Here is a 13,193-nt window from a genome sequence, read left to right on the forward strand (position 1 = left end):
TTTTTTTGTATCCCTATTGTCCAATGCAATGTCTTACAAATAGTGTTTAATGCATAGTTATCTAATTGAATTATACCAAGCTGCTTACTATATATGATATTTAATATTGCATGGCTAACTGAACTATTACCATTAAGTATGTCTCATTTTTTATTCATATTTAGTTAATAAGACAATTTACTTTTGTCTATAAATAGTAAAGTCCCTTTGGATATACTATGAAGAATACTCCATATTTGTTATATCTTTTCAAGTATTCCCATGTTGCATGGTAACTTGAGTTCAGTTGAAAAGGAGGATCCTATTTTTTTTTTGGAAAAGAGGAGGCACAAAGGAAAAAAAGAATTATTTTTCACTTAACAAGTTGTATTTTATATATTGAAATGTTCTGAATGGATTCACAAACATTTGCTGATGACTTGGGAAAAGGGAGAAAGGGAGAAGAAAAAGGGAGAATGCTGAGAGACAGAAAGCTGCAAGCATAAGGGTCCATCAGTGAAGATAGGGCAAGGATAACGATGGCTCCCTGCCCTTTGTCTGAAGGTTGGCGGTTGTCTAAGGTACAATACTTAACAGTGATCAAACTGAGAAGTATGACCTTCTATCAAGCTCCTATTCAACTTTTGTTATTTCCCTTTACTCTAACATGAATTTGAGACATTCTTTCATATCAATCACTAATCTGCTCAGCTGCAGGTTTCCATCCGTCAACTTGCTGATTGAATTATTGAAAACTTTTATTGACGTTCTCCCAATTATTGACTCTGTAGAGGTACAATCAGAATGCTGGCAAAATGGAAGAAAAAGAGGTTTCCAGATGGGGTGTGTGATTGGTCTCACATTGTCATAACAGTGCGAATGCTGAAATGAGAAATGAGATGTATTAGTTAACTCACAATTTAGGCAATCTGCTCTGACTCCAGCAAATAACCAACTAGGCTTCCATGTAGCTAAAGTCAAACTTGGTCTGCACAGCTTTCCTAATTCTGACCTTTATCATTCCTGGACAGACCAGACCCAGGGCAAGATGTGGGGGGATCAAAACCACGCATCTGTTCCATATTTCTTGTCTTGCTTTTCTTAGTGTCTCTGCCATCAAAGCTAGACGGAAGATTTGTTCTTTTGATGCTCACAATCACCACTGAAAAGTATTTGTTAAGAGTCTGAGTACACTTTAATGATCATGAGGGTCAGACAGTTATACATACATATGTGTGTGTGTAGATGACAGGGAGCTTATGGTAGAAACGATGCGATTACATACCAGTAGTTCCTTCATAGATAATCTCAAGTAAATGTAGGAAGTAGAAAAGAAAGCTGGTTTATTTTAATTGCACGAACCTCTTGGGAAGGAGAGGCATTGAGTATTTAAAATATTTTGTACCCTTTCACTTTCCAGTATCCTCCATTTTGAATATGGATGGATACTTTTGGAATAAGTAATTGCTATGTCTCAAAAAATAAAAGCTACTCATCTTTCAAATTTCCCTCTGATATATTAAGTTATACTTTATTAAGCACCACCATGGAATATATACCATTGTACTCTGGAATTTTTCCTAAGTGATATTATATAGTAATTTAGAATAGTATAGCAGAATTTGTTTTATTTTTTTCTTCCAGTGAGTAAAATCAGAGAGTAAATCACTCTTCAGAAGAACAGGACAAGTTATTTGGTGGAGAGAGGGCTGGGGAAGGTCTATAAGAAGGCACATTTTAATTTTTCTTAGACTTCATTTACCCATACTGTGGTCATCACTACATATCCACCGATTGTTGGGTGAAAATAGTGCTTATCTGTAATATAATTGTTCACATTTACCCACTTTCTTAAAATTATCTTTAGAATCATCTAATTTGCCAATTCAGTCTCTTATGTCAGAATTCATCTTAATGTCTAGAATTCATCCTAATCTCCTACTAGAGCCAAAGTGACCCCCAAATCTGAAAATTATAGTACTCCTGTCAAAAGATAGGTCAAATTTCCAATATCCTCTAGAGAGAATTCATAGTTAAAAACAAAGCTGAAGCAAGATATTCCCAGAATTGGTGACTGTGGATTTCAAAACTTAAGAAATGATTATAATTTAAACAATCTCTTCAGCAATGTCATCTAGATTTTGTTTCTTATGTCTATTAATTCCATTCTATTCTACTCCATCCTCTGCTTTGAACTTTTGCCATATGACCTTAAGCAAAATACCATGAAATTAATTTTTGTAGCTTGAATTCTGAAGAACTTGTAGATTCCAAGTGCCTAAGCTTTGCAATTCCCTCTTGCCATGGGGCAGCCCCTGTTACATCATTATTATCATTACCTTAAGTTCTATTATCCATCAGCATCACTTAGTTGTTCATGTTTGACTCTTACAGATCTGCTACTCTGTGCTACACAGCTCTAGTTAGATGACATTATACCATTTCAGTCATAAATACCTTGTTGCTAGTTGGACTGGTTTCTAGTCTCAGATTTCATAACATTAACTATTTGACCCTGAGTAAGCCTCTTAAACTGTCTGATCCTCATTCTCCTCAGTTAATTCTATATGTCCTAAACATCTCTTTCCCTGCTGACCCCTTCCTCATGATTGTAAGCTCTTTAAGAACAGGGACTATCCTTTCATCTTTGTTTTCCCAGACCTAGGGCACCTAATGAATTAAAACATTACTTTCTGAATCTTTCCTGAGAACAAAAACTTTCCAAGGTAATATTACCTACATCTACAAATAAAGTTCTTAGGGGAGAAAGCATTAAAAAATACTTAGTCCTAAACAGAGCCACATTGGTTTTGAATACACTGTAGCTGTTTTCATTGTTCACTCATTTCAGTCATCTTTGCGACCCCTTTTGGGGTGGTTTTTTTTTTTGTGGCAAAGGTACTACAGTGACTTACCATTTCTTTCTCCAGCTCCTTTAATAGATGAGGAACTGAGGTAAACAAAGTCAACTGACTCACTCAGGGTCATATAGCTAGTAAGTGTCTGAGACCAGATTTGAGCTCAGGAAGATAGGTCTTCTTCCTGACTTCAGGTACTGCACTCTATGCACTGCACCACCTAGTGCCAAACAGACCAGCACAGTTCTCAGCACATAGTAGGTGTTTCATTAATGCTTATTGAATAGAAGAAGATTAGTTGACCAATCTCTATTGAGATCAAGGCTAAACACTTTCATGGTTTCATGGAAAACTCAACCTAGTTTTAATTGTCTATTTCTTCCTACCTATCTAATTGTCTTTTTTCACCTACTCTTTGTTCTTACTCTGACCTCTGTTTCCTCCATCCCTCAGTTTTATCCCAGGATTTCACCTCTATTATGTCTTCACTCTTCTCCCTTCCCAAACTTGACCTATTGTGAGCTAATTCAGTTCTTTCCTGTCCTATACTCTCTTTTTCTCACCCTTTCATTCTGTTGATGATGATGTCTTGACAAACCATAACCCTGAATTATTTCTGCCATTTATCTCCTTCGCTATTATTCGTATGTTGCTGAATGGAACTGGAGAGGATCATGAAACCATGCTGACTGGGTCCATTTCAAAATTACGTTAATCTCAAATGGGCCCCCACTACAGCAAAACAATGCCACTACTCATCTTCATTTGATTTCCCCATCCTATACACAATCTTTCTGTCTCTTCTCAAGTCTTTCATGCCATTTCCTCACTATTCTCATCCTCTCTGCTGAAGACCTTGCTTCCTACCTCACTATAAAAATGGAAAACATTCTTTGAGATTTTCCTCTTCTCTTTATTTTCTCACACTACTTCCCTATTAAATTGTCATCTACCTTATACAATCCCTCCCACATACTCTGTGATCCACGGACATTGGCTTTTTTGACAAGCCCACTCCATCTTCTTATTTGGGCCATTTTCACTGACTGTCCCCCATGTCCAGAAAGCTCTCCCTTCTCTTCTCTATCTCCTCACTGCCATGGCTTCCTTCAAGTCTCTGCAGGAATTTTTTTCTGATCCTCTTCCTCAATTTTAGTGCCTTCCTTCTGCTGGTATCTCCAATTTATATGATACGTAGTTTGTATATAGTTCTGTTTGTACATAGCTTGTTTTTGCATAGTTGTTTGTTTGTACATAATTGTCGACATATTATCTCTCCTATTTCACTGCAAGCTCCTTGAGAGCAGATGGTCTTTGACTTTCTTTGTACTCCTGTCATGTGGCACAATGTCTGACACATAGTAGGTACTCAAGTGTTATTAATTGGCCCATTGATTCATTGACACCCTTAAACACCATTTCCTGCTATCCCTTCCTTCACTTCAGTCTCAGATGATGGGTTGGCCTTTCTGATTGCCAAGATCAGCTTCTTTATCTCATGCCTTCTCATTTTCTCCATAAACTTGAATCCATCCTCATACCAAATCTCTCTAATTTTCAATAACCCCCATATTCACATAAAGCTGCCTAAAAACATGTCCAAATTTCTCCTTAAAAAAATCCTTACTTTCTCACTAGTTCCTTACATGCTAATACCTTCTGTCTTAACTTCCCCTTCTGTGCTCAAATCCTGGAAAAAACGAGTTCCAATCAGTTCTAATCAGTGCTTCCTTTCTTCTCTGTTTCTTCTAAACCTTTGTAATCTGCCTTCCAACTTTATCATCCAGCAGTAAATCTGATAGCTTCTTTATGATCCTTATCTTTGGTTCTGCACCCCACCCACAGCATTTGATACCATTGACCACCTTCTAATCCAAGATATTCCTTCCTTTCTGGGTTTTTGAGACTGTTTTCACATGGTTCTTTTTACTTGCTTGGCTACTCCTCAGTGTCTTTCACTAAGCCTTCAACGTGACACGTCCACTAACTATGGGTGTCCCCAAAGCTCAGATTCTTCTCTTTTCTTTCTTTGCTAGGAATTCTTAACCTAGGATCCCTGAACTTAAGAATTCTTGTTCTGTACTCTCTCACTTGTTGATCTCATCAACTCAGATGGCTTCATTTAGGATTTCTCTGGGGGTGATTCCCACATCCAGTTCTCTCCCCTGAAATCCAGTTCTGCAACTACTTGTTGGATATTCCAAACAGGATTTCCTTTAGATATCTGAAATTCAACATATCCAAACAAGAAGTCATTGTCTTTCCTTTCAAGTTGTTCCTTCTTCAAAACTTTCATATACTTTTTAAAATTTTAAGGCAATCAGGTTTAAGTGATTTGGCCAGAGTCACACAGCTAGTGTCTGAGTCTGAATGTGAACTCAAGTCCTACTGATTTCAGGGCCAGTACCCCACCTCCTGTGCCACCTAGCTGGCCCTAACTTCCTTATACTGTTGTGATGTTGTCATCCTTCTTATCAGCTAGGTTTATGATCTATATATCAGACTTGATTTTTCTTTCTCACTACCCCACATATCTAATAAGTGTCAGATCTTATAATTTCTTTCTCTACAACGTTTCTTTCATAAATCTACTTCTCTACATTCACATAATCATCTCTCTGATTCAAGCCCTTATCACTTCTCCACTGGACAATTGTAAAAACCTTTGAATGAGTCTTTCTGCATGAAGTAACTCCCCACTCTAATCTGTCATCTACACAGCTTCCAAAGAGATTTTTCCTAAACTGTAAGTCTGATCATGGCACTCTCCTCCTCAGTAAGCCTTTTCCTACTCTCTCAGGATCAAATATACAGTTCTGTGTCTGGCATTTTAAATCTCATCATAACCTGGCTTGTTCATGTCTTTCTTGACTTCATGGTTTTTTCCATACTTTCCACATGGTTTTTGAGCTATGAGAGAAGAGATTATTAATAACCAATTATGGGGGCTATCTAGGCTCATTCCCTGTCCTATTTTCTTATTTGAATCTCAGGCTTTGAAGGACATTACTGACCTCTGCCAAAAATTTACCCCATCTAGACCATCTCATTAAGGTGAATTCTTGCCCAGGGTTCTATTCAGGTTTGGGTAAGGATAAATCCTTTGATTAAATTACCCAAGGCTGGGAGTGGGGGGGATTTGGCAGTAAGTGACAAGATCAAAATCACATCCCCTAGGTCCTCATTAGAATAGGACCACCTCTTGTTATAGTATTCATCTCTTTCACTACTTCTTAATCAATCAGAATTGATTGCCACCCTTAGGAACACCCACTCTTCCAAGGGCATACAAGGATTGAGTGGGTTCCTTGAGGAATTTTTGGCATTTGAGTATCACTGGCCCCTTTTATTACTAGTATGCTAGTATGATAAATAAAATGATTAATTACCTAGAGCTTATGTCTCTCAACCTTTTTATATGTCATGGCTACACTTACCCACAGTCTATTCCCTGAAGAAAACATTAGTCTCTCATCTCCATGCCTTTGCACTGGTTATTCCTCATACCTGTAATACTCTCCTTTCCAGTCTCCGACTTTTAGTATTTCTGGCTTCATCCAAGACTCAGTTTAAGTCTTTCCTCTTCCAAGAGGCTTTTGCTGGTGCCATCCCCTCTAAGGCTAGATTTTATTCATTATCTTCCATTTCCTCAATTCTGTATAGGTGCTTAACAATCATTTGCTGACTGGCTGATATTGCTTTGACATGCTCTTTAACATCTCTTTCTTCACTTCAGTAACTGATCATGACTTGACCCTTTAAATGTGTTGGATTTATATGTGTTTTCTCCCTCACTGAAATGTAAGCTCCTTGAAGGGAGAGATGCCATTGCATTTTCTTTGTGTTTCTAGCATCAGAAGAGTGCTTTTCACATAGTGCATGCTTAATAAATGCTCAGTGGTTGATTCTAGTTCATAGCATGATACCTCTGGAGCTGGAAAGAACTTCAGATGCCCTCTAGTTTAGCCTTTCATTGGACGCATGAGGAAACTGAGGCTGGGGAATTAAAGAGGTTTGCTCAAGATCAGTAAAAGGGAGTAACAGGTATCTGAATGCAGCATCCAAAGTCATTCTTACTCCAAAATCAGTGGAGGTTCTCAAGTTTCCCTCTACTGTACCACAATTTCATTTTCTCACAATTAGTAAACAACTCATGATTTTGAGTCCTTTTTTCTTTAAAGAATACAAAAAAGCCCTGGCTGTCACCTTATCTAACATAAGAAGCTAAGGAAGGTTCTAGCTGTGATTTATTTCCCTCGCTAGGGTCTAAAATATCCTGTCATTCAAGTTACTTTTAGGGGCAGCTAAGTAGTAGTGGACAGAGCATGAGACCTGGAGTCAGAAAGACCTGAGTTCAAATCCAGGCTCAAAAACTTACTAGTTGTGTGACCCTGGGTAGGCCACTTAACCCTGTTTGCCCCAGTTTCCTCATCTCTCAAGAGGAGCTGGAATAAGAAATGGCAAACCACTTCAATACCTTTGCCAAGAAAACCCCAAATGGGCTCACAAAGAGTCAGATAAGACTGAAATGACTGAATGATAGTGAAGTTAGTTTGGTGAGGATGAACATGTTGCTGGCTTTGTGCCATCTCCCTGCATCTCTTAGTCACCTCTTTGCTGATAGGCTATCCCCATGAAAACAAACGCTTGGCTGCTTTTCGTGAGACTTGCCAAATTTCTCAGCAGAAAAATGGAAGGAAACAACCCATTATAATATTACCTCTTTCCTGCGCGTAGCATGTCAAATCCTTCATTGATCTTATCCAAACTAGAAACATGTGTTATTAATGGATCTAGTTTAAATTTCTTGGCTAGAACATCCGAGACTAGCTTGGGGACATCATCTTTGCTTTTGAAACCTGACAAAGGCAAACAGAGCACCATTATTTCATTCAGATAAACTAGTTTTTCATTTTCATTACATAACGAAGGTGAACCTATAACTTCAGTCTCTCCTTGAAGTGATAGAACATTTTGTTTGAGAGAAAATCAGCTTCTTTTGGGAGATTTACATACTAAAAATTGCACATGTACCAAGTCAGGAAATGGATTATTAGATTAAAGCAATGAAAACAACTGTAGAGTGTTTTGTCCTGAATGTTCAGCACAAGGTTATGGAGTTTATTTATAAGCGGGTTGCACACAGTAAGCATCCACCTCACAACTGTGAATTGTGGGGCAGAGGTTTTGTACTCCTGACTGCTGCCCATTAAAGGCAAGGAAGGGCTGTACAAGAGAAATTTTGATTTGAAAAGTGAACATCTGCCTGATAAGATTATATGTTCAGAATGGAATTTGGATTTTGAGACTTTAGCCTAAAACAGGGGTGGGGAACCTGTGACTTCAAGGCCACATGTGGCCCTTTAGATCCTCAGGGGTGACCCTTTGAGTGAATCCAATTACTAGTTGTGTGACCCTGGGCAAGTCACTTAACCCTGTTTGCCTCAGTTTCCTCATCTGTCCAATGACCTGGAGAAGGAAATGGCAAACCAAGCTAGTATCGTCGCTGCATAGGGTCACAAAGAGTCAGACAAGACTGAAATAGCTGAACAAGAACAACAGCTAAGTTAGTTTGGATTGGTTTGGATTCAGTCAAAGTACTGCACTTGAGGACCTAGAGGGCCACATGTGGCCTTGAGGCCACAGGTTCCCCAACTCTACCCTAAAAGGTATTGATGACAAATGTCTCATCAGGAACAGAGTACATTTAATTATGGCTGGTAAGAATGGAGCTGCCTGGTGTTCTGAAAATACAACAGAAATGGAATTAAGACAAAAAAGATGAAGGAGTGAAAAAAGTGACTGCACATATACATTCATCAGACTTGGTACCAGAGAGAGAAGTTACTAAAAGATTCTCTTCTAACTCACTGGCCTATTTTTTGTAGGCTCTCCATATGGAAGAAAATGGCCACTAAAACCCATGGAAGTCCACAGGAAACAAAATTCAGTAAAAGAGACCTTAAATTTCAATACACAATTCCACGAATGTTGGGCAAGAACGAAAAGGAAATGGAAGCCGAAAGGCAAGGAAGTAACTTTGGTCTATCATGTATCATTGAGACTAATTACAAAAGAATCTGTGACTCAGAAGTAGCTCTGGAGAATGAGATTGTATAAAGGGGATGGAGAAATCCCCTCACACTCACAGAAGACACACTCAGGTGAGGAAATTTGAGAACTCAAATGGGGATCGTAATAGAAATCATTTAGGTTAAAGGATGGAGGGGAGGAGAGGGCAGGGAGCAAATAGTTATTGAAAGCCTACTATGTACCAGGCAGTACATTTAGCACCATGATTAATGGAGGGAGAAACAAGTACTGGTCAGAAAGATTAAATAGATGAAGCCTGGCATAGAAACTTGGTAGAAGAGTGATGGAGGACTTCAATTATCTAGATATTTGATGGTGGTCTCTCTCTTTACCAAAAGCAGTGCATTTATTACCCAGGAGAAAAATTTTAATTGGCACCAATGAGCCATTTGTGCTGATAGCTATTGCTACTCCAAATTGTCTGATGATAATAAAGACACAGTATGGTTTGCCTAAAGGGCAAGGAGTTCATCAATGTTCATCCATTTAACAGACCATCATCCTGGTTTGTTAAATATTCTTATATTCTAAACCAGGGGTATGGAATCTATGGCTTAGACGCCACATGTTCTAGGTCCTTGAGTGCATCCTTTTGACTGATTCCAAGTTTTACAGAAGAAATTCTTTTATGAAGGGGATTTATTCTGTAAAGTGTGGACTCAGTCAAAAGGCCACACTTGAGGATCTAGAGCCACATGTGGCCTTGAGGCCGCAGGTTCCCCATCCCTGTTCTAAGCCTCTCTGAAGGAAGTCATTGCTCAGTTTGTTGGTCATTTTATCCAAGAGATTTTAAAAAATTGCTTAAAAGGGCCTCACCAGCCTTGGTCTCTAGGCCACTCAGTCACCCTTTGATTGGCAGCCAAATGCTGTGTATACTTTGGTCTGTAGGAGACCTCATTTTCTTTCAGATAGAGTCTCCAGTGGGATTTGGATGCCATGATGAGAAGACCTCTCAACCAAGAGGGGTGAAATTCTTGATGTCTTGAAGTGTTTGAAATGTCTTCTTTTGGTAATGAGATATTTTCTAGAGTCTGATAATCAATTTCTTTGGATACTCAGAGTTTTGGATACACAAAAATGAATAGTCAGTTCACATAGAGATTTCATAACCATGCCCAGTTTGCATGACAAAATGTATTATTCACAATTAATTTTTTCTCCTTTATTTTCCATCATATTCTTGGAGAAAGTGACTTATTCCAGCAGTCAGCTTTTTCCTGACTAATAATTTCATCCTTCAAAGGATAGAGGATGGTCATGCACAATGGTACATACCTATAGGCTCTATTACTGGGGAGGCTAAAGCTGGTGGATCAGTTGAGGTCAGTCAGGGGTTTCAAGCTATAGTATGTGCTAATCAGGTGTCCAGTCTAGTACCAATATGATCACCCAGGAAGAGAGGGCCACTAGACTGCCTAAGGAAGTGAGAACTGGCTTAGATCATTAACACGGAGCAGGTTAAAGTTTCTGTGCTGATTAGTACTGGGATTATACCCGTGAGTGACCATCACATTTTTCAGCCTGAGTGAGATAGAGAGGCTAATAACCAAATGGGAGAACCAAAAGACAAAAATTCTTTTCTGGATCTGACTCTCACAAATGTAAAGGAACTAGCTTTCAGAGTACAAGTGATGGCAACATTGTGGGGTAAGTGCCAACTTCCTTGTATAATTTGAAGTAGAAAATGAGAAGTAGGGCATAGTTTGACATGCACCACAGATTTTTTGGGAACAGATTTCTTCATAGGAAAAAATGGTGGGATACTATGAATTAAATCTTACATCCCTCTAGCAAAGTGAAACTAGACATCAATATTCTGAAGACACAAAGAAACAATTCCAATGAGGAGAAAAACATAGTTGTCTGAAGAGATTGGTGTGGATTCACAGGGCAGATCAAACTCATGAACCAGCTCTGACTCAAGACAAGCTACGTACCTCCAAAAATAGCTCCTTTCAAGGTGCGTCCAGTCAAAATCAGCATAGGGTTGATAGAGAGATTTTGGGCATTAGGAGGGACTCCCACAATGACACAAACTCCATAAGCATTATTGCAGCATGCAAAGGCAGCTGTCTTGGATGAAACACACACACACATATATATCATAAATTAGAGAAATACCAAACTGTTCTATGATTGTTGCTATCCATGACAGTGGAATGAAGAGGTCCAAAACATGTTGCTTCATTATATACACACTAACCTCACAAAGAATCTCTCTGTTATAAGTCCTGCTTAAAATCTGAATTTCTTTTCCTGAAATCAGCACCTCCCACAAAACTTCCAAAATATGGTAACCAAACACTCTGGCACAAAGTGACACACAAAGAAGGTGCTTTCAAAAATGCTTGAGTTTTTCACTCAGAAAGAAGGAAGGAGTAGCTTGGTCTTCTCTTATTAATTAGTTGAGAAGGAAACAGTCATTTCCAAACAGGGAAAAAATCTTGTCCTTCATATAACTAACTTCACTGTCTCACCAAGAAGTATAATGGCCTGGAAGGAAGACAGAATTTGGAGTCAGGGGATCTCTGGGTTCCTGTGCCAGATCAGCTGTTTGACCATGGGCAAGTCACCCAAATACTCTGAGATTCAGTTTCATCACTTATAAAATCAGGATATTAATACTTTTCTACCTTATAGGATTGTTGTAAATATTAAAATACTATAAAAATTTCAGTATTTATCCTCATCGTTATTAGTCACATATTATTGTAGGCCATTTAACTGAGGGATAAGCATTGACTTAAATTTTATTTCCTCTCTGTTTAGTTATCTCTTCTCTCCTCTGCAGTTTTCCTGATTTTATATCCCACTAGCCATTAAAATTTTTTTCTTTAAATTTTGATTCTACTTCTAGAGATATCTCTTGTCCTGGAGTCTTTAAATGCCAAAAAAGTCTGTAGATCTTTCACCCTTCCAGAGTGTCCATTTTCTAGGTCTTTTCAGCTAAAACTTGTTCAGCCCTCTCCTGGGGAGATACTAGTCCTGATTTGTAAGCTCCAGGTTATGGGGAAAACTGGTATGTTAAAGAAAGTCTCAAAGCCTGGGTTTATCAGGGGAACTAAAACAAGGAGTATGGAATGTGGGGAAAAGAAAATCCTAAGTCTCCTTTAGAATCGCATTCTAACCCTAAAAGTTTGACTGCTTTGATTTCTTATGTTTCCACTAATATGTTTTCCAAATAATGGCTGAAACTCACAAAGGCTTTCATGCTGCTGCTCTCCTAAAATTATATCTCACATTAATACACAACTTCTTTCCTTCACAATCTTCTTAAGGAAGTAATTCAAGTGATCTGTTTGTTATAGATAAGGATGCTAAAATGCAGAGAGGTTAAGGAGTTTGCCCATGGCTACTCAGCTAGTTATTATTATTAAATATTATTATTACTAATGGCAATAATAATTAGCATTTAAGACTTGTAGACCTTTTTACATATGTTATATAATTGAATCCTCACAATAGCTCTGTGGAGTACATGTTATTACTCTCCCCATTTTACAGATGCAGAAACTGAGGCTGAGAGAGGTTAAGTGCTTTGCCCAGGGCCACACAACTGAGTGAGTTTCTGAGAAACTCAGAGAGAATTTGAAGTCAGTTCTCCTAAGTTGTGTCCAGTACTTAACTGACTGCATTACCTAGTTGTCCCTCTGCGTGTGTGTTTGTCCTTTGTTGCTGAAGAAGACCATGCCATCAGAGAAATAATGACATGACTTGCACTTGTCTTCGTTTTGAGTGAGAGAAGGCTGTGTAGGTCACCAGCCTCACTTCTCCTCCAGAGCCATCTGAATCCAGTGACCAGATATTCATCAGGATGACTGGAGATGACCCAGATCAGGCAATTGGAGTTAAATGGCTTGCCCAAGGTCACACTGCTAGTGAGTGTCAGGGGTCTGAGGTGAGATTTGAACTCAGGTCCTCCTAAGTCCTGCACTGGTGCTCTATCCACTGCACCACCTAGCTGCCCAATTGTTCCTCTGTGAGCACAGAGATTCAAGCCCTGGCCTGCTCTCACTCTAAAGACCTCGAAGACTCTAAGGACTAAATTCTGTAGGTAGGCTCCTTGAGGACTGAGACTATTTCATTTTTGTTTTTGTGTTTCAAGTACCTATCAGAGTGCTTAATAAATGTTTGCTTTCTTGCTTGATTGACCAAGATTGTGGGTAGTTCATTTGCAAGCAATAGAATAACATTTTTCTGCCACCCCAAGTCCTCTTAAGATCCTGTGCTTTCCTCTGACTCAAAGGTTGGAGTATGAAGATA

The 13,193-nt window shown here is 38.7% G+C and overlaps 1 protein-coding gene across 2 annotated transcripts in view; it reads right to left on the reverse strand.

Annotated features, from left to right (window-relative positions):
* Window positions 1–345: 345 nt before the first annotated feature.
* The window catches only part of LOC140513630 (alcohol dehydrogenase E chain-like), a 31,088-nt gene continuing 18,240 nt past the window's right edge, over window positions 346–13,193 (reverse strand). The window contains exons 7-9 of one of the 2 annotated variants that reach the window (XM_072623478.1): window positions 10,868–11,003; window positions 7,558–7,696; window positions 346–861 (exon numbers count right to left, since the gene is read on the reverse strand). In XM_072623478.1, coding sequence (XP_072479579.1) covers window positions 837–861; window positions 7,558–7,696; window positions 10,868–11,003 — 300 coding nt within the window. In that variant the 3' untranslated portion in view covers window positions 346–836. Of the gene's footprint in view, window positions 862–7,557; window positions 7,697–10,867; window positions 11,028–13,193 lie in introns of both variants that reach the window. The other variant, XM_072623477.1, reaches the window with a different exon arrangement.

The sequence above is a fragment of the Notamacropus eugenii genome, chromosome 7 (assembly GCF_028372415.1).
Source record: "Notamacropus eugenii isolate mMacEug1 chromosome 7, mMacEug1.pri_v2, whole genome shotgun sequence".
Classification (NCBI taxonomy): Eukaryota; Metazoa; Chordata; class Mammalia; order Diprotodontia; family Macropodidae; genus Notamacropus; species Notamacropus eugenii.